Source organism: Cyprinodon tularosa, unplaced genomic scaffold (assembly GCF_016077235.1).
Source record: "Cyprinodon tularosa strain WSP-4 unplaced genomic scaffold, ASM1607723v1 ctg120, whole genome shotgun sequence".
In the NCBI taxonomy this organism is placed as follows: Eukaryota; Metazoa; Chordata; class Actinopteri; order Cyprinodontiformes; family Cyprinodontidae; genus Cyprinodon; species Cyprinodon tularosa.
In genome coordinates this window covers 3,949,460-3,971,863 of record NW_024038004.1, presented here as the reverse complement: position 1 = coordinate 3,971,863, position 22,404 = coordinate 3,949,460, and the positions used below count along the sequence as shown (strand labels likewise).

At 39.3% G+C, this 22,404-nt stretch overlaps 1 protein-coding gene across 1 annotated transcript in view; it reads left to right on the top strand.

Moving 5' to 3' along the window:
- The window catches only part of LOC119776007 (transcription factor IIIB 90 kDa subunit-like), a 79,812-nt gene that overhangs the window by 1,215 nt on the left and 56,193 nt on the right, over positions 1-22,404 (top strand). Inside the window, exons 2-3 of the mRNA XM_038274201.1 lie at positions 3,296-3,501; positions 7,344-7,424. Of these exons, the coding sequence (XP_038130129.1) occupies positions 3,321-3,501; positions 7,344-7,424 (262 nt within the window). The 5' untranslated portion in view covers positions 3,296-3,320. The remainder of the gene's footprint in view (positions 1-3,295; positions 3,502-7,343; positions 7,425-22,404) is intronic.

The following is a 22,404-nucleotide window of genomic DNA, read 5'->3' as shown; positions in this document are numbered from 1 at the left end:
TAGTGAAATCATAGATAAATAACTGTTTTTAATAAAAACGTATTAAATAATCAATTTATGTAGATATTAGTACTTGTAAATATCAATTTTATGCTGGATGATTATTGATAAAAATAGGTAAATAATGACAATGTGGAAAAGATTTTATCCACTTCACCTTTTATCTAAAAAGCATGAATGTTTAAATATATGCATCTATTTGTTAGCAAAGGCTGTAGGAAAGTATAATTGGTTGTTATTCAGAAAATATGGATGTTTTGCTCGTTCATTTTCCTGTTGGAAAAGTAGAGATCGACCCTGAGTTTTTTATTTATTTTTATAATTTAAACTTTATTTAACCAGGAACTGATCCCATTTTGATTAAAAACCTCTTTTTCAATGGAAACCTGGCCAAGAGGTGGCAAAGTTACATCAGAAACATAGATGCATTAAAATAAATGACAGGTGCATAAAAACATATCAATTAAAAGAGTTACAGATTATTGAGGCTGCTTCAAATTCTTTCACTTTCAACTTAAAAGCATTTAAAGATAAAAACTCAGTCAATTGGTTCTGCTGCCTATTCATTTCAGCCACCCCTCAGTGTACGCTGGTTATTGCCTGGCCACCATTATTAAAAAATTCTGGGTATGCCCCTGAAAACAGACCTATTATACAGACAAAGAACTGTTTATAGAATAGACAGACATAATTTTTTCTGCGTTTTGTCCCTCTCTTATCCCTTGTTGTTTTCCTCTATGTTCTTTTGTCCTTTTTTTCTTTTCACATTAGCAATATTTGCAGCTGGCATTTTTCATGCTGTCTTAAAAGGAATCCATTTTTTTTTTTTTTTTATCACTAAGCCTATTCTAACTTAGCTGATTGCTCCTTCCTGTGTTTCCAAAAAGGCGACGGCAAAAGTAAATAACCCAGTCCTTCTTTTCACTGTAGACAAGCCATGATCTGCTGATCTGTTCTCCATTTTTAATTTGTATGAAATAACAGCTGCATGATTCATGACAGCAGACAAGATAGAGGAGAGCAGGAGGCGGGGTTACCAATCTACTTGCTCTAGAGAGCAGAGTTCGGTGCTTCTATATGTTGTCGGCAAAGTCTCCAGTAGCAGAAAAAAGTTGCTAGATTTGGCGATAGGCGCTTTTTGGTTCTAGAGGGTTCTGAAAAGTCGACAAAAGCACTAAGTTGGCAACACTGCTCTTTGCACAGTTTGTTTTCAAATGGTTTGCTGCTGTTCGTTTGGACCTTTCTAAACATGTGCAGCAAATGGACTGATCCAATGTGGTGGACACTGAAGGGGGGGTGAGATGCACTTAATATTATAAGTATTCTGATGGCATTTTAGTGAAAGGATTTTTATCAAAACCATAATGTGCACAAATAAGGAATAGTTGTATTAACCATACATGTAAAGGGAGTTTTTGGGACCCCCTACCAGTTATAGAGCTATCACCCTAGCATTAAGAGTGACTATAATGTAAAAAAAAAAAGCATATCAATAAAGGGAAACCTCTGATACAGCTTTGTCTTTGTCTAAGGATTACTTTTTGGAAATATGGTTTAGATATTTCCCCCAACTGCAGGTTTTGACACAATCTAGGGATCAAACCAAGTAAAGATGAGAATCTTATAAATTTCCTTTCATTTCCAATCCTGCTTGGGGTGTGGTTATTGTCAAAGTTGTGGTTTTATGGAAATACACTGTACATTTGATTATTTGGCTTTACGTTAGCAATGACTCCAGAGCGAAGGTGTTTAAACAGGGCAGCTGTCTCTGCTTTTAACTTGCATTAGCATTGAAAGGTTCTTTAAGGTTTTTTATGGTGGAATTTGCCTTTGAATCGGTGCATAAAAGGATAAAACGCTCAAAGCATCATAAATTTGTATACATTGATACATGATTTTTTTTTTTTCAATAATCAGAGACTGTTCCAGCATGAGTGGAGAGTTCTTGCTCCATGCAGTATACAGTAACCCATCAGCCCCCCTCCCCTACTTGTTATAGCTAACTTTTGGCCAGCTTGTAAAAAAAAAAAAAAAAAAAAAAAAAAAAAGTAAAGCTCTGTAGAAATATTTACATAAAAAAAAAAAAAAAGAAGGAATCAACTCTGGAAACCACCAATGACTGTAATGAGGCTATGCTGCCCTAATAAAAGACAGCTTTAAATCCAAACCCAGCTTGATGTTAGTAAATGATGGCGTTCTAGTTTTTGTGTTGCTAGTAAAGTTAACCTGGCCTTTATTTCTGAATTTCAACATAGTTTAGTCGCATTCTGTCATCTAACTGCATTCAGCTGTGTTCAAACTAATAAATGATTGTTGTTATCTCTAACTCAGACACCCACAGGCTAAGCTGTGAGCCCTAAGGGGTTTCTGTCACACACCAACATATTTCTTATTTTATTGATTTATTCTGAGCTTCTATTTTGATTTGTGAAAATAAATCTAAATTTTTGGACCCCATCATATCCGGCGGCATCAGGAGTGTTATAACGATAAACGCTTGTTGTTGCTTTTGTCAGCATTCATAAACCTTCATACTGGGAATATTTCTGTTTTTTTTTTACAAATCCCAGTCTAGGAATAAAGTAAGAATAGAATGGAGTAAAATTAATTCCAAAATGATAAAAAAAAAGGCTAACTTCAAATAAAATTGGAAATTCTCACATTGAGTGTTTAGATTTAAATATTTAAATAAAAGATTAAATTCAGGAAGGGTTTTCAAAATGTAAATGGTATGCATATATATATATATATATATATATATATATATTAGAAAATGGCTACTGTGGATGGCTGGAGCAATGAAAAGACAAAAAATTTATCTTTTTTTTTATTATGTTTATTGGGTATTTTGAACATTTACACAAAGAACAGGGAAGAAAAAAAAAAAAAAAAAGAAACAGGACAAAACCTATACAGCTCTGATACAGATAACGAAACCGAAGGGAATGTGCATAAATTAAAGCAAACATTTGAGAAAAGTCACCAATTTATACATAAACTTGTACATATACATCCTTCCGATTCACATCACTCTTTTTTTAATTTTGAAGTATTTGAAAGTGTAGAATTTCCAATTCAGACGGTATCTTAATCTCTCTAATCCAATAACTTCAGAAAGTAAGTTTTCCATAGCTGGATTGAAGGGGCTTCACAGCTAACCCATATAAGCATTATCAATTTTTCTGGCCAACGTCGATAGGAATTGCACAGTCTCTTTGCGAGGGTTAGGGTTAAATTTTTGTATTTAAAAAAAACTAGACTTGACATTCTCATGTTTTTTTGTTTTTTTTTTCAGCTTTTGTGGTTTGCAGAGCCAAACCATGAGCTCTAAGGTGTGTAAGCACTGCGGCAGCTCGGACATCGATGTTGACCAGGCGAGGGGCGATGCGGTCTGCATGGGCTGCGGCTCCGTGCTGGAGGACAACATTATTGTGTCTGAGGTGGAGTTTGTGGAGTCGGGCGGAGGCTCTCTGGCTGTCGGACAGTTTGTGTCTTCAGAAGGTGAGAGTGATTCCGAAATGTCGGTTTCTGCATGCCTTCCCGCAGCTTTGTTGGAAATCCTTGCTTTGTTTTATACAGCTTAGCCTTGATCGTATCTGCAAACATTATCAAGAGGACTATTTCATGCAAGCAACTAAAACCATCGAAAAAAACCTTAAATGTGCTACTGACATGATTGAAAGCACTTAAAGGAGCACTGGAGCATAAAGGTAAAATTGTTAACCAGAGAAAAGAGCAAGAAAAACTTGAATATAATTGTAGCCGTGTTTTACAATGATCATCAAATTGTGTATTTTGACATAAGAAAAAAAAACATTTGACAAAATTTTTGCGCTGGGACAATGTGGTTTTTCAGCTTTATCAAAAGATGAAAACATAACAGAAAGTAATAGGTAATTTATCCTGTAAACAAACTTCACGTTTGATTTTATTTTTTATAACTGTTCTGCATACAGGCTAATTTCGTTACCTCCACCCTTACTGCCAGTATCTTCAGACATCATTATTGTGGCGAAGGTGATGCTTTGATATCTCCAGTTGTAGCCACAGGCCCTTTAAACGCTACCGCACACTAAGGACCATTGCAGCTGCCAGGGGCCTGTTTCAATAAGGAAGTTCAACCAACTCTGAGTTAAAACTTGAACTCTGAGTTGACTTATCCTGAGATGGAAACTCTGAGTTTTGGGTTTCAGAACAGCTGAAATGAGTTAGTTCAATCAACTCTAAATTGACTGACTCTGAGTTAACCGCGTGCACCACAACTATAAAAAGCCATTATCAATGGAGCACAGATATTATGAGTCACCATGGCAACAGCGTCAGACACAAAAAGGTGTGCATATTTCTCACCAGCAGAACTGGATGTGCTTATGCAAGCATATGCAGAATTTGAACATGTATTTAAAAAAAAAGGCAACACGGCTGCAGCGGCGAAGGAAAGAGAGTTAGCTTGGGTGAAAATAGCTGCTAGAGTCAATGCGTAAGTTTACATTTTAATTACTTTTATACAGTGTTGGGTGTAATGAATTAAGTTACCTAAGTCATATAAACACTGTAATTAAATTAAAGACTATAAAAAAATTGTGGATTTAATATCAAATTTTTAAAAGGTATATTTTGATTTGAACTTTCTCCCTCTAGTTACACACTTTGGTCAATTTAAGATTAATTCATGCAATTGAATATTGTTTATTTGAAAGCATTAGAAGTGCAGTTTCTTGTCTCTCCTTGTATTGTTCAAGTGGTTGAGGTTGATTTGGGATTTAGAAAGTAATTAATAAGTAAGTAAAACAAATTAGTAAGTAGACCAATACTTTCTAGAGACAGTAATTATTACATTAATCTAATTAGACTTGTTGAAGATAAAATTTGTAGTTAGTAATTAACTGTTATAATATCAGAGGTGAAACTGGAAGAACAGTATTTTATTAAACCTAATTTAGTTTTCATGGATAGGTGCAATCCTGCAGGCATCAAAAGAACATGGCAGCACCTGAAAATGAAATATAAAAACATACTTCAAGCAGGTAAGCCTTGAGCACATCATGGGAGTAGAGTAGCTACCTGGCTTTACAAACAGGATCATCCATAAAAGGACATGCCATTTCATTCCCTTTGATGCGCTCTACGTGACTGAAATGTGTGCAATGAATACTGTATGTCCCCAAAGAATCAATGAGGTGTTTAAACACCTTCTTCCTCTTTAAAAAAGGGGAGGAGACCAAAATAAATTCTGGATTTTCTGAAGAAAACCTACTCCAGACCAGGTTAGGTTCACAGAGTAAATTGCCATGGTAACTGACTCTGAGTTTAAGTTACCTCTCTTTCAGAAACGGGCTTGACTTACTCTGCTTTCTCAGGTTTAACTTACCTCCCTTTCTGAAACAGAAAACACAGAGTTTCCCTCATTTCAGGGTTAACAAACTCAGAGTTTTCACTTAACCTCCTTTCTGAAACAGGCCCCAGATTTGCTCAGGTCCTGCGCATTCCAGTGACCTTGCGCTACATGATTGGCTGAACGTTGCCACATGATGAAGAGCTCAGTCTTAGAACGCAGTACTTTCCCTCAAGACTGACAATGATTGTTTTCTACTTTAGGTCACCAATGAAATGTTAAATAAAAGCAGTGGAGTTGCCATATGTTGACGTCATAAGAAGGGGTGGGGCCCCGAGCAGATCTGGTACCAACACTGTCCCAAAGCGCATAGTGGTAGAGGGAGTGGACCTTTCAACCCTTAAAAAGCAAGTCTGCAGCAGTAGTTTGCTGTGTCTTTGTCAAACGTACAGAAGATCATAAGTCAGAAAAAAGGAAAAAAAGAGATGTAATTAATTCCAATTAATCCCATTTTTATTGGACTATATAAATGTATCTTAAAAAAATTGGCCAATTTTGGATTTCATATCAGCACTTTGAAGTTTTTCATGTGTTTTGGAAAATGACGGAGCTGACGGATTTATGGAATCACTAACGCCCCATTTAAAGTAGGGTAGAGTGGGGATGGTTGGATCAGAATTTACATTTCTATCAATTTCTCATGGGTTATGAAATGATTTGTAAAAATGAAACTAATACCTCGCAAGTTGCAAGATGTGGAAGCTTAATATAAAGTAAGCAGCATGAGGTTGAAAGGAGTTTGTTAAATATTTCAACCGTCTGTTGCAACGGTGATCTTTGCAACCTGCGCCACAGAGCTGCAGCCAGGCATGGGTGTTTCTGTGTTGCCATAGCAATGACTGCTTGGGCTGGGCCCTAGAATGAGGAGCAAGGTTTTGTTTTTTGTATGCCCTCTATTGTTGCGTTTTTTTTGTTTTTTTTTTATCATATACTAATGCTGTCATAATAATAATACATTTTATTTAACAGCGCAGTCATGTTACTGAGTTGTATTTAGCCAAGTTGTCCTGATGGAAAAGTGCCATCCTAGATTGTCATGTAACCAAAAATCCACCCGTGTGGTTAGAAAAGGGAGGTTGATTAATTAATCAATTAGGTTTTGTCTATTGAAGTGTCGTACATCATATATGGTGTCCATTAAACAAAAATCACAGCCAAAGACAAACATTTACAAAAGCCGTGTTGCAAAACAAATTTGCATTAAAGAGAATATAAAGCTCTCTGAACCGTTTATTAAATGAAGCAGCCTGCAGTAAATAAACTGCCAGAAAGCAGAAAGCAGACTCAGGGCTTCCAGCGGTTTTCCAAAGTTTGCTTCCTTCCGAGGTTGGCTGAATTCAATAACTTGTTTCCCTTTTAAACAATTATCATGAATGGCATTTCTAACAAGCTGTTGTTGCTTGCTGTTGGTGTGGGAAACTGTCTTTGTCATTTGCATTGTTTATTATTCATATTATATTTTTTAATGAAAAATATTTCCCATTGGTGTAATTAATAATAATTTATTTAAGTTGCCAGAATCTTATTTGATGGGGCAGTAGAGTAGAATAATGGATGGACAGGGGTGCTGGCCCAAAAAATTTGGAATTAACCAGTGTAGGCTTAAGCTACCATAAAATTATTTCTGGGACAAGTGTTAATCTTTTAATAATAACGATTAGCACTTATCAATTTGAAAATTTCTGTTCCCTTTTAATGCATGTAGTTGAGCAATTCCAGCACTAGATGGTGCTGTAGCATCACAATGTCAGGTTCTGGGGTTTGAATATTAGATTATCCAAGAATAAAAGAAGCGTCATTGTTTTTATTCAATACTAGTTTAATCGTGTGAATGTTTACTGGATTACATGACAAGACAAAAATAGATGAGGGGGAAAAAAAAGAAAAAGTAGAGTAGTTCTGCAGTTTGGACTTATTTTTTTCTCACATAGTCTTTATCTTCATTTAGGTGGAAATAAGAATCCATCTTTTGGGGATGGATACTTCCCGGGTACTGGATCTGAGTCCAGAGCTCAAACACTGCAGAGAGGTGAGTGACCAGCTGTTTGTGAGAGATAATCATCTGAAGTCACTCCATGTTTCTGTGGTTTTAACTTTTTATTTAGAAGTTAAACTATTCTCTGGAATCTTCTGTGACTGATGAGAGATTGTGACCATTTCTCAATATGTGTACTTGTGCGTTCTCATGTGCTTATGCACTCCAAAAACGTCATCAGCCCTAGTACTGTTCCAATTCACAAGAATAAGAAGACCGAGAGTGGACAAAGTCCCCAGATGTTGTTCTCGCCCCTCCCTTTTGCAGAGTATGCATCAGAGCAGACTTGTCTGTTCTAGAGATTGACAGCTTCCAGGGGAGCGCTCACAGAGCTCAGAGTATAAAGTTAAAAGTTCTCTTTTCTGTTGTCATTGTTCTATAAAAACATGTTTTTGGATCATTTGAAGAGAGAACATACTTTTAAGTGTTACTATATGGTCTATTGGAGCCAAATATGTGTATTTTTTGTTTCTTTTTATTTATTTATTTTTTTGTTTGTTTTGTTTGTGATCACTAGATGGGGCTGTCGGCTCCAGTATATAAATGAAGAGATGACAGGTAATTGACAGGTGTTGAATCCGGAAGGGCATACAAGTTTTTGACCGCTGTGGCGGAGTCGTTGTTATCCCTGTGGCCGTGCATTGTGGAATAAATGATTTTTTATGCACAAAATGGTTCATCTGGCTGGAACAACTTATGTACTGCAAGAGGATCGTTTGAATCACGTTTACACGCGATCGACAGGTACGTTAGCCGCCAGGCGCGTCATAACAAGCAGCAACGGATCAATGCAAAATAGTGCAGTGTGAAACTGGCTATAATACTGTCAAAAACTTGCCCTTTGTTATTCGAACTTTGATGAACTGCGATGTCTTTGAACAAAGTAATGGAGACTACGTGGAGCAGACTGAGACAGTTTGGGCTGAGATGAGCTGGTGTTCGTCACTTGGACTATTGCTACAAGAGCTTAAGCATCAGGCTGCGGCCGCTGCAGCAACGGATCATATGGACGCGGTGACAGTCAGAGATTGAGGAGGATCAGATCGCTGGATGGAGTTCCTGGACCTTTGAATGTCGTCGTGGATTGGATCACGGAATGTCAACAGGCGCCCAACGAGGTATGTGTAGCGCTACACCTTGATGGCCTTCTTTTTTTGTTTTTGTTTTGTGTGCACACATTAAAACCAATGCATTGGTAACTGCGTCGTTTAAATAATAATTGGGCATACCTCTTTGCGTTCGAGGCTCATTTATTAGTTGTTGTTCGCGCGTTCTTCCAAGTGGACCCTTGCATTATGGAAATGGACAAAAATACTGAGATTGAACAGATGGCTACCGGTGGGGAAACTCAAAAACGTACTGTTAAATTAACAGAAAAGGCCTTGGCTGAAAAACTTGAAACATTACAAAAGGAACGAAAATCAAAATTAAACAAAACGGGTAATATAAGATATGAAATTCATGATTTAATGTCTAAAGGTGAAAGAACAAAAGTTTTAAGTGCTCTTGATATGTTGATTAAGTTGTGTGATGATGCTAAATGTTTGCATGAGTCTTTTTTGGGTTTTTTGCCACATGATGAAAAAGAAAATCATGAAGTATGGTTTAAAGCAAAAATGATTTCTAATAATGAGTGTATTTCTAGTGTGAATAAGTGGCTCTCTCAAACTGAAATGAGCAAAAATGATGATAATGATGATGACGATGGTGTAAATCCCACTGACAGTGTGTCAAATGTTAGTGGACATTCACAAAGGAGTGTTAATTCCAGCATCACTTCATCTGTAAAGTTAAAGGCAGCAGCCAAAAGGGCTTCAGTTTTGGCCCGTGTGAAGGCTATAAAGGAAAGACATGCTATTGAAGAAGAGGAGGAAAAATTGAGGAAAAGAAAAGAGATGCTTGCACTGGAAACTGAGTTGGCTGAATCTGACTTGCAGATGGAGATGTATAAAAAGCTGGAGTGTTCCTCACAAACTTCAAACTCAGTGAGCTCATACTATAAAAAGAAAACAAAGGAAAAGGGATTGAAACAAAGTTTGGACCCATCTGTAAAAGAGTTTCTTCCTAAAAATGAAATTGAAAATCCAACAACTCAACAGGATGGTGTAAACCAAATTAAACAAAGAGATGAACTAAAATTGGCATCAAAGGAAAATAAATATATGGATGTAAGATCAAAGAGAACCACAGCAACAAAACAGTACCCTGTTGGGAGTCCACATAACAAGAGTACAACCCAACCATCTAACAGTTTACAATTACCTGAAGAACTTCTTACCATTATGAGCAGACAAACTGAAATCACAGCAGCCTTAGTAAAGCAGCAACGGAGTATGACTCTCCCACCACGGGACATTCCTGTTTTTGATGGTGATCCTTTACAATACAAAGCCTTTATTAAAGCCTTTGAACAAGGAGTTGAAACCAAAACAACTAATGCTGACTGTTTGTACTACCTCGAACAGTTTACTAAAGGTCAGCCTCATGAGCTGGTGCGCAGTTGTCAGCATATGGATCCCGATTATGGCTATACTGTAGCAAAGACTTTATTGCAAGAACATTTTGGAAACCCTTACAAGGTTGCAACTGCATATATTAACAAGGCTTTGTCTTGGACAACAATAAGAACTGAGGATATAAGGGCATTGCAGAGTTATTCTTTGTTTTTGCGTGGCTGCTGTAATGTAATGGAAGAGCTGGAGTATGTGCAAGAGCTTGACATGCCCGTAAATATGAGAGCAATCCTTGCTAAGCTGCCATATAAGTTACGAGAGCATTGGAGAAATAAGGCCTATGATATAATGGAGACAACTGGACACCGGGCAGGATTTAGTAATATGGTTGCATTCATTGAACGACATGTTAAGATTTTGTCAGATCCTTTTTTTGGAGAATTACAAGATTACGGGTTCAGTACATCATCCATTAGTCGTCAACGGCAACCTGGGATTAAGACCAAGGGGAATGTAGTGGCTAGCACTGTGACATCTGTAAATGCTTCAGGAGAGGTTGATCAGCAACATGCTGCAACTAGAGGAAGTGATTGCTGTTGTGCTTGTTGTTCAGAAGCCCACCCACTAGAAGAATGCAAACAATTTAAAAGAAAACTTCACAAGGACAAAGTTTTTCTGCTGAGAAGAAAAGGATTATGTTTTGGCTGTCTGCAGCGGGGCCACCTCAGCAGGAACTGTGAAGCACGATTAACTTGTGAAATTTGCAATGAAAGGCATCCAACTGTGCTACATATAAGAAGAGAAACAAGTTCTCCTGAGTCTGAAACAGAAATATCGGAATCCTCCTCAATTGTGAATGCAACTTGTGGCCATACAGGGGCCGGTAAGGATCGTGGAATGCTGTCAGTGCTCCCTGTAAAGGTTAAAGCAATAAAAGGACAATGCACCATCCAAACATATGCCTTCTTGGATCCAGGTAGCACTGGAACATTTTGCTCTGAAAGGCTAATGCATCAATTGAACCTCACTGGAAAGCGAACACAAGTGCTTCTTCGAACAATGGGCCAATCTAAAATAAGTCCAGCATTTTCTCTGTGTGATCTTGAGGTGGCTGGTCTTGAGAGCAATACATTTTGCCCTCTGCCAGAAGTTATCACACAGAGACAAATGCCTGTGACCAAAAATGATATGATAACATCAAAAGATTTAATAAAATGGCCATATTTGTCAAGCATTAAAATGCCATCTATAAATTCTGAGGTTGATCTGTTGATTGGTACCAATGCTCCAAGGTTATTAGAACCTTGGGAAGTCATTAACAGTAAAGATAATGGCCCATATGCTGTCAGAACTGTACTTGGCTGGGTAGTCAATGGGCCCTTGGATAGCAGTGGTGTTCAAGAAGATCCATCTGTAACAGTGAACAGAATTTCAGTGAACAAGCTGGAGGAACTGCTCAAGAGCCAGTACAATCATGATTTCTGTGAAGGATCAACTGATAAACAAGAAATGTCTAGAGAAGACCAAAAGTTTCTCAATATTATGGAAACATCTGCAGCAATACAGGATGGAAAATATTGCTTGAACCTGCCATTTAAAAGAATGGATGTCTGTCTACCAAACAATTTTGCAGTAGCCAAACAAAGAATACGAAGTCTCAGGAAAAGATTCATGTTCAATCAGAACTTTCACCAGGAGTATGTGGAGTATATGAACAACATAATTTCATGCAGGTATGCAGAACGTGTACCTGAGCATCTTTTGCATTGTGACAATGGAAGAATTTGGTACATTCCCCACCATGGGGTTTACCATCCAAAAAAGAGAACTTTACGAGTGGTGTTTGACTGTGCTGCGGTGTTTAAAGGAGTGTCCTTGAATAGTGAGTTGCTGCCAGGCCCCAACCTCACTAACACTCTGTTGGGGGTCCTTCTGAGGTTTAGAGAAGAGTCAATAGCCATAATGGGAGACATTAAAGCTATGTTTCATCAAGTACAGGTGCCAGAAGGAGATCGAGACTTTCTCCGCTTTCTCTGGTGGCCAGATGGGGACATTACACAGGAACCAGTGCCTTATAGAATGAAGGTCCATCTATTTGGAGCTGTCTCGTCCCCCAGCTGTGCAGCCTTTGCTTTAAGAAGAACTGCCCAAGACAATCAGAATGAATTTCCACCAGAGGTCATAGAAACTGTAAGACAGAACTTTTATGTTGATGATTGCCTGAAAAGTGCAGCCACAGAAGAGGAAGCTATCCATTTGATAAAAGATCTTGTTGCTCTGTGTGAAAAAGGAGGCTTCACATTGGAAAAATGGATAAGCAACAGTCGTGTTGTTCTGCAGGCCATCTCAGAAGAGCAGAGGGCTAAAGATCTGAAAATGTTGGATCTGGATATCGATAAGCTTCCAATGGAAAGAGCTTTGGGTCTGCAGTGGTGTGTGGAGACTGATGCCTTCCAGTTTAAGATGAAGCTGAACCAGCAAGCCCTGACCAGACGGGGAATGTTATCCGTGAATAGTTCTGTATATGACCCTTTGGGTTTCCTGGCACCAGTAACATTGCAGGCAAAACTTATGCAGCAGGAACTGTGCAGAAGAAGCTGTGGCTGGGATGATGCACTCCCACAAGATATTTTGCACAAATGGAAAAAATGGCTGGAGGAGCTTGAGCTACTATCCACATTTAGTGTTGACCGCTGCATAAAACCTGTGGGGTTTGGAGCCATAAAGCATGCACAATTGCACAATTTTTCAGATGCTAGTGAAACTGGATATGGAACTGTTGTGTATATTCGTATGATAAATTATGAAAACATCATTCATGTTGCTTTCCTTATGGGGAAGGCCAGAGTAACACCACTAAAGGTTATCACCATTCCCAGGCTTGAACTGTCAGCTGCTGTCTTAGCTGTGAAGGTGGATGCCATGGTCAAAGCAGAGCTGAATATGCAACTGGATAAATCAATGTTCTGGACTGATAGCACATCTGTGTTGAGATACATTAATAATGAAGACAGACGCTTTCACACATTTGTTGCTAATAGAATTGCAACCATCAGAAATTTCTCTGAACCTACTCAGTGGAATCATGTCAGTACAAAAGAAAATTCTGCTGATTATGTGTCTCGTGGAATGAAAGTTTCAGACTTCCTGAAAACCAGGACGTGGCTGGATGGACCACAATTTTTGTGGAAAGATGAAGAAAAGTGGCCCAAAGGGGTGATTGATGTAGAATTAGATGTCAGCGACAAAGAGATTAAGAAGGAGGCTGCAGTTAACATCATTGGCCTCAACACTCCTGCACCTACTGACCAGCTTATTTCACATTTTTCTGACTGGAGAAGACTTAAAAGAGCAGTGGCTTGGTACCTCAGGCTGAAGTGTGTCTTAAAGGAGAAATGTAGAAGGAGAAAACAGCTGGACCCTTTAATGGACAAGAATGCGTTTGTGCATCAGATGAACACAAGAAGGCGCCAAAGCACAACTAATCACTCAAAAGGTCGAAGTTTGTCATTGGCAGAGCTTCAAAATGCAGAGATCTTCATCATTTTGTACTGTCAGCAGCAGAAATTCCAACATGAAATTGAAGCCTTGTCACACAACTCTAAAGTGAGCCGTATGAGCCCTATCTATGTATTGGATCCTGTTTTGGAAGATAAAGTTTTAAGAGTTGGAGGCCGGCTTCATAGAAGTGCAATGCCAGACGAAGAAAAACATCCAATAATTCTGGCCAAAGAACAACACATCTCCAAGTTAATCCTCAGACATTTTCATCAGGTTCTTGGACATGCAGGACGGGCACATACACTGTCGGCTGTAAGAAAAAGGTTCTGGATTACAAAGGGAAATTCTGCTGTGAGAAAGGTTATTGGTGAGTGCAGCATCTGCAGGCGATATAACAGTCGACCTTTAATGCAAAAAATGGCTGACTTGCCTGTTGCAAGGATTCTCCCAGACAATCCTCAATTTTTTAATACAGGGATTGATTATTTTGGGCCTTTTGAAGTTAAAAGAGGAAGAACATGTTGCAAGAGATATGGTGTGTTGTTTACTTGCCTGGCAAGTCGAGCCATCCATTTGGAGGTTGCAGCTACACTTGATACAGATTCTTGCATCAATGCATTGAGAAGATTTATCAGCAGAAGAGGACAAGTTAAACAGTTATGGTCTGATAACGGAACAAACTTTGTTGGTGCTGAGAGAGAACTGAAAGAAGCTCTTGTTAATCTAAACCAGGACACAATAAAGTCCTTTTTGGCACAGGTGGAAATAAATTGGATTTTTAATCCACCTGCCGCTTCACATTTTGGTGGTGTTTGGGAGCGAATGATTCGTCTGGTGAGAAAGGTACTTAACTCAGTGCTGCGTCAGCAAATTCTTGATGACGAAGGGCTAAGTACAGTGTTCTGTGAAGCAGAAGCCATCTTGAATGATCGCCCTATTACAACCCTCTCAGATGATCCAAATGATTTGGAGCCACTTACCCCAAATCATCTGCTCTTGCTCCGAGGAAAGCCTTCACTTCCCCCTGGAATGTTTACGCCGCAAGATCAGTATGGAAGAAGAAGGTGGAGACAGGTACAATACCTGGCTGATCTGTTTGGAAGAGATGGGTTCGAGAATACTTACCTTTGCTTCAAGAAAGACAGAAATGGAACGAGAAGCGGAAAAACCTCGTTGTTGGAGATATTGTGGTCATAATGGATCCTTCTGCGCCTCGAGGATCCTGGCCTCTTGGAAAGGTTCTGGAATTGTTTCCAGATAGTCGTGGTTTCGTGAGATCAGTGAAATTGAAAACTAAGTCCAATATTATCGAGAGACCAATTTCCAAACTTTGCATGGTGTATGGTGTCTAAATGAATGTTGCATTTGTATCACATATTGCCTCCTGTATTATTATTGTTTGAGAATTGGCATATTTGTTTATTATGCCAATTAGGGGCCGGTGTATTGGAGCCAAATATGTGTATTTTTTGTTTCTTTTTATTTATTTATTTTTTTGTTTGTTTTGTTTGTGATCACTAGATGGGGCTGTCGGCTCCAGTATATAAATGAAGAGATGACAGGTAATTGACAGGTGTTGAATCCGGAAGGGCATACAAGTTTTTGACCGCTGTGGCGGAGTCGTTGTTATCCCTGTGGCCGTGCATTGTGGAATAAATGATTTTTTATGCACAAAATGGTTCATCTGGCTGGAACAACTTATGTACTGCAAGAGGATCGTTTGAATCACGTTTACACGCGATCGACAGGTACGTTAGCCGCCAGGCGCGTCATAACAAGCAGCAACGGATCAATGCAAAATAGTGCAGTGTGAAACTGGCTATAATATGGTCCATTTACTGATTTTATTGCGTATTATTCCCCCACTAAATGGAAAAAGTAAGAATTTATTATTATCTAGAGCAGAGGTCACTGATTAGCGGACCGCGGTCCGGATCCGGACCCACCTGCTGGTTAACTTGGACCCAACCTGATTTAAAACATTTATAAATTACCGCATCTTATTCGACAGTGTCTAAAAGTCACTTGCACTGCTTCTCCTGTTAATATGGTAAAGCCATTGGTAGCGTCCTGCACCAGGCTGCACGTGATACAAATTAGCCAATGAGCTGCCAGTTTAGGTTGCTGCTGCTGCTACTTTTAGACACAGCAGGAAAACCTGTGGCAAGCCGGGCAATGGGGAAGAAGGAGAAGACCATGAGAAAAAGAGCAGAGAAAGTGTGGACTGCTAGAAGAACTGCAGTGAACTGGTGAAAGAAAAGTGAAATGGTGTGCTTAAAGATGACCCTGCACATTTTGAGTATGTTTGGCTCAATCTGCTGCTGTAAAGCAGGATTTCCCACCATTAACATAATCAAAAATAAATCTGGATCCAGGCTCACGAATGACCACCATGATATGTTCTTGAGAATGACTTTGTTTCCATTTAGACCCAGGATCAAAGCCTTGCAGGTCAGCCAAAAGCCCCCTGCTCTCATTAAGCCATAAGAAAGTGGGGGAAAAAAGGTGTTTTATAAAATATGTGAATCAGGAAATTGTGTATATATCAAACTGAAAGATTGTTGTTCTCTACTTGGACTAACATGGATACATTTAAACCTGCTTATTATTTCAGTGTTAAATTCTGTTTAAAGTAACAGATCATAATTAAAAATGTATCCGGACCTTTACTGGTTGATTTTCTTTTATCTGACCCCGCTGATTTTTAATTGGTTACCCCTGATCTGGAGACTATTAATAACAGGAGGTGAAATGCAGCTCCAGACGAGCAGAGCGTGCAACGTCGTCACCAGTTTGCTTCTGTTCCAATTGACCCATATATATCCTGCCTGCTCCCGTTCTTCCCTAGTTCATACTTTCCTGTATTCTTCTCAAGAACATACTTGGCGAGGACACAAGTCCGTATTCGCATTCTTGTGAATTGAGAAACGGCCTGTGTCTCATCATAGTAGTAACTACTGTAGCTGAGGTTATCAAGCCATTTGATAGATGTGTTGAACCAGACAGATTACTTAAAGCTGCAGAATACGGCCCTGGAGGACTTGAGTTTGACATTTCTGCTTAAAGGGTTTTCAGACTGCACTGTAAAATGTGTTATTTTCAAAGGCATGCACCATGCAGGCAGCAAAAGCAAGAGGGCTCTTGTGCACGCCGTGATCAGTTCAGTTGGCTGAACTCAACAGAGGCGCACAGACTTGAAGTTAATAGAAAGCGGCGAGCAGCAAACACTATGTCCTGTCTGAAAGCCTGCCTGAACAAAAAGTCTCATTAAGATCAAAAAACATAGAAGAAGGAATAGCTTTTAGCTCCTTTTGTAGGCGGGGGGGAACTCAGGTGGTTTGATTTAAAAAAAATCTCATCCGTTGCTGTTCTTGTTCAAAATTCTACCTGACATGTGTGGCCCTGCGGGAGTAATGCAACAGCAGGTATTCATCTTTAGCCACACCCCCTAATGGCCGGCATCATTGGAAACTAGAGGCTGAGAACTTTCCAAGGAGGGGTTGGAGGTAATTGTGTGACGATTTAAGGCGATATAACATTACGTGTTACATAAGCTTAAGCTTGCTCTGTTATTCTTATTTTCTTTTCAGTTTGGTGATATTATTGATGCATTTCAATGAAACAACAGCTAAACCTTAGGAGCAGAGGCCTTTTCTTATGCAGAAGGTCTCCAATAATGGTAATCAGGATGTTTGTCTGACCAGATCCCCTTTTTATGTGTGGAAATAATGAATTTTTGCGCATTTGGCATTGGGCCAAAATCACATTTTTGCCTAGCACACTACCGACCTAAACCTTTATGGAACAAACATGCTTCAACTTATATCGTCCAAATTTTCTTGAGTTATGTTCAAGATGTGGACCTATACATTCTGAGGGTTCTTCCTGAATTTCAAATGGGGTTTAATGGGGTTTTGCAGTGTTTATTTTGGAAAACATTTTGGCAAGGCTAATTATTTTTCAATTTTATTTCTTTGTTTAATCACCTATTAATCAGACATGATGACATTTAAAATGGTATTTCCACCTGAAAAGTATTACCCAATGCTTTTCTGTCACACACACAAACAGTTGTATTTCCAATTTGTAGTTAGGGAGTTGTTCTTGCTTTAATTCACATATATATTTCAGGCACAATTTGCTCCCAAGACCCCCTGGGCTTAAGAATAATCAGAGGTTACAATTTAACTCGATAGCAGCATCCACAGTGACCATGATGTCGGCAGTACAGGACGACGTGGTGCCTTCACTTATTGATTTCTCTGTTTTTACCTCTTGCTGATTACATGTTTGGCTTATAAACACGAACAAACCACATTGTATTGAGTAAAAATCATATAAAAGTTAAGGATTTATTCTTTGGTGCATAAATCCTTCTAGCTTGGTACTGAAATGATTCTCTTTATAGCAAACTGGGGTTTAGATCGAGATGTTGAGATGATGCACTCATCAGTGCAATTCTGTTGTATAGTTTAGTGTGAGGGATTGCATTCAAGTCAATGAGTTGATGCAATCAACTGGTTTTCCTTAGAAGACTTTAAATCAATTTGACTGTATGATCTGGTGAACTTTAAAGTGCCTTGAGATGAAATGTGTTTTGAACTGGCACTATGTAAATAAACTGAAGTGAATTTAATATAATTTATTTTGCTGGAGGGTTTTAATCCAAGTTGTGGTTTTAGTTCCCTGTGATTGTTCGTCTAACACGCTATGCGCACTTTCTGATGTCATATCTGCTCAGCATGTAGAAACATGACTATCCAGCTCCTCACATTCTCAGACATCCAACTCAGTAAAGTTACACATCTGGCTTTGTGTGTTAAGTCCTTATGAGGTCATGAACTGCAGACAGACGGCACACCTGGCTGGCTGGGTCTCCATCTGTTTTTGTACCTCAACTTGTTTGTGCCTCTTCCTATGGTGTGTGTGCTTTTGTATCAGCAGGTTAAAAAACTCTAAGGAGAAGGCTGTAATGTTAATAAAATGGATCATTGATTATGAAGCAAACTGTCAGTATGAGACAAGCAGAAATGCTATAAGGTTTCATGTAAGTAGGAAAGACATTGAGGCATTTCTCTACATTTAGGGCTGCATTTGAAAACTTTCACCATTTCAAAAGCAGAGCAGATTTTTACCATTTATCCTGCGGCTTTCTGCCACAGCCCAGAAATCCATATGATTTCACTCAGACTAAACACTATGATTCAATGATGGCATCAGCTTCCGGCTTTATTGTCGCCAAAACCTTATTGAATTAAAAAGTCCAAACTAACCTTATGAAATCATGTTTTAGTGTCTTTTTTTTTTTTTTATCTGCTCCAAAGTCCTCCTAACTCCAGAGGGTAATGTGAACAACTAGCAAGTCACACATCTTGCTCATTTTTAAGCTGTCACCAATCCTTTCCCAGTAATGTAGTGGTTCCTGGATGAGGGGGAATACTTGTACTCTTTCAATGCAGCCCATAAACAGTGACGCATAAGACTGCTCTATTGTGGTTTATCCAGTATTTACTTATCATATAATTTCTGGGATTTGATCTCAGTGACGTAATAATTCTGAAATTACTAAACGCTTGCACACAGACTAGTGAGAAACGATTATGGATTGTGAGTGAACTATTCCTTATTCCTAGTCTATCCACATGGATGAAACATATTCTCTCTTAAAGTCAGTAGTTTCTTTTGTAAACTGTCTCTTTGAACAGCTGATTCGCAACAGTGTGGCTGCTTTAGAATGAACATAACTTGATCAGGAGCAGTTTGTTATTTCTGATCACACAGAAAGCATGCATGGATATAAAATACAGATGAGACAAAAATTATTCATTATATTTTAAACATTTATTTTATATTAAATAAAAAAATGTAAATGTAAATTTCACATCCTTGTTCATATTCCAGCTTAAAATAAAAATAAAACACATCAAAACCAATCAGATAAACTGTAAAGATGAGGCACCTTCCTCTTCACTGACAGCATCTTGTCCGAGGGAGATTGGGGGGCAGAGCGGACATCGACGTTGGGGTTAACTTTAACGGGGTGGCATTGCTAACGTTAGCCGAACTATTGGCTAATGTTAATTGATCAGGAATTAAACCTGAAGTTAGCTGGCTAAGCCAGTAATCCTGTTTCATGATAAAGGCTGCAGGTGATGCTTGGAGACCACTGATCTCTATTTATTCTCAGGATTGCTGATAGCCCGAAAAAAGTGAAGCCACCGGCTGCCATATTGGTACTCCCCACTCCCACTGAGATGCGCCATAAAAATGCCTGTGTGTAGCATTTGGCTGCTAGCATTTGAAGACTTTCTGATGTAATTTCAGTCAGTGGACGTACTTACCAAGAAAATCCATATACCGTATTTTCACGACCATAAGGCGCACTGGACTAAAAGGCGCACTCTCAGTTATGTGTCCCATTTCTGTATTTAACACACACATAAGGCGCACCGGACTATAGGGCGCGTTTTTTATATACAGGTACAAGTCCTCTACTACCTTTAAATACCTCTACTGCGTATTTAAAAATACAGCGGGGGCAAAACTGAGTATGACTGTGCTTTATTCATGTATTTATTACAAAGTATTAATCAAACCTGGCAGCTGGCCGTGAGACAGAGACATCGCAGATGACACAGCGCTGTGGTCACTCCTAAATTAACTTAAAATCCTGAAACCTGCTGACGGAATATGTTCGCTTTTATTGCCGGTATCCTGGTGCCTGCAGCTAAAATTATTTAGATGAAAAACACCTGCCAGCAGCCGCGGTGAACCCCAGGCTGCCCCGCCTACAGGCTGCTGATGAAGAGATTTCTGCTGTCAGCGCACCGCTGGTATGTGGGGGTCTGAGCGCCTCCGACAGAAATAGATAATCTGGATGAACTGACTGCAATTATTAAGTTTTCAGGTGGACTTTCTCACTTAAAAACATATTAAAACTACTTTATTCCCACTGATCACAGCAAATATAGCTGCAAGATTTAGATTATTTAGATGAAAAAACACCTGCCAGCCACCGCGATGAAGAGGAGGAGACGCGCCGGGGATGCTGTTGAATTAAGTTTTCAGGGAGAAAAATACAGCGGGAGCAAAACTGAGTATGATTGTGCTTTATTCATGTATTTATTACAAAGTATTAATCAAACCCCTCAAAGTCCTCATCCTCTGTTTCTGAATTAAACAGCTGCGCTAAATCCGACATGCCAGTTTCCCCTTCTTCGCTGTCAGTCACTTTCCGTGCAGCGCAGCTCCTCAGAAATAATGCCGGCTTTTGCGAAAGCTTGAACAACAGAGCCAGCAGACACTTTAGTCCAAGCATCTACAATCCATCCGCAAACTGTGGCGTAATCTGCCCGGCGCTGCCTTCTTATCCTGAAACTGTGGTCTCCGTCGGTCATCCATCGCTCCCACGCCGCTCGCAGCCTTACTTCGAACGGCTGCTTCACACCGATGTCGAGCGGTTGAAGCTCCTTTGTCAGACCCCCGGGATAACGGCGAGCACAGCGTTCATTTGATTCACCTTTTTTTCACATCGGCTGTGAGATGGGCACGCAGCGATGGTGATGCGTGGAAAAAACCACCTAGTCTTCTCACATACACCTGCCTCAGCCACGCATCCATCCAGCCTTTTCCATTTGCGTTAATATCATATGTCATCAGAGCGCTGTCTGTCTCGCTGGCAGCTCCCAGATCAGCTTCTCTGATTGGTTGATGCGGCGCGTCCAGCAGCAAAACTTCAATTTTTCCATCTGAGCTGCAGCAGCGCTTAAACGCTCCCGACGTGCTGCACCAAAACGCGCTGCGGGACCTTTTGCTGTGCCTATACCCGCGTCAACCATTGACTTTGCATGTAAACTCGCTGCTTCTGCTGCACCTGCTGGGTCCGGTTCACACCGATGTCGAGCAGCGTTAATTTGTTTCCCCATGTTTTTCACATCAGCTGTGAGATGGGCACGCATGGAGTTACATATTAACAGCGATGGTGAGGGGTGGAAAAAAAACACCTGGTCTCCTTACATTCAGCCACTCTTTCATCATCTCCTCAATGAGGTGGTCTCAAAAGTCGCAGTTACAACACACATAAGGCGCACCGCACCATAGGGCGCACCGCACATTTTGAGGGAAAAAAAAGACGTTTAAGTGCGCCTTATAGTCGTGAAAATACGGTATATGCTGAAGTATCCCATCCTATAGTCTGTCTGCGTAACATTAGTCTGGCTATCTCGCACTGACTCAAAGGCATTGAGTGACTTAGCCAGTGACATACTGTCTAACGCCAGAAAATGGAAAGTTTTAGTAAATGGAAAGTAATTTACTTTGAAATGGCAATGTAGTAATTCTTAAGTGGATGTCGTTTTTATGGTATTTGTCGTATTTTTCATCTGGAAAAAGTCACGTGCTGAAATATCTATCTATCCATCCATCTTCTTCTGCTTATCTGGGGTCCGGTCACGGGGATACTGAAATATATTGCACATTATATTAATGAGGAAAAAAAAAAAGCAACTCAAGCATTTTTAAAGGCTAATGCACAGACGCAGTATAAAAGTATGTGGCATCATGCATGGAAAAAATGTTAATGCAATAGTATTTTCATATTTGCAGACATGTACTTGTAATTCAGTCTTGATGTGTGATCTTGAAATTATATGAAATTACCACAACAATGTCATCAGTACATGTTTATTACATGTACATCATCAATTTGGCACGTTTGGCACATCTGTATTATTATGCTCCATTTACAGATTATTTTTATTGTGATGGATTTGTAAAATATGTAAGATTACATGATTTATTGACTTCATAATGACTCTGCAATGAGATGTGCCTAGTTTTAACTGTAAGTTACAGTAATCAACTTATTCTATGAAACCCCAGTTGTGTGTTAAAGTGATGATTTTTTTATTTATTTTAAAAGTCTTAAATCCCCCAGATAAATGAGGACATCATCATTGTGCGATGCTGTAGCGCACATAGTTTTTACATGGCGACCGGTCTAGCTAGGGAGTACCAATATG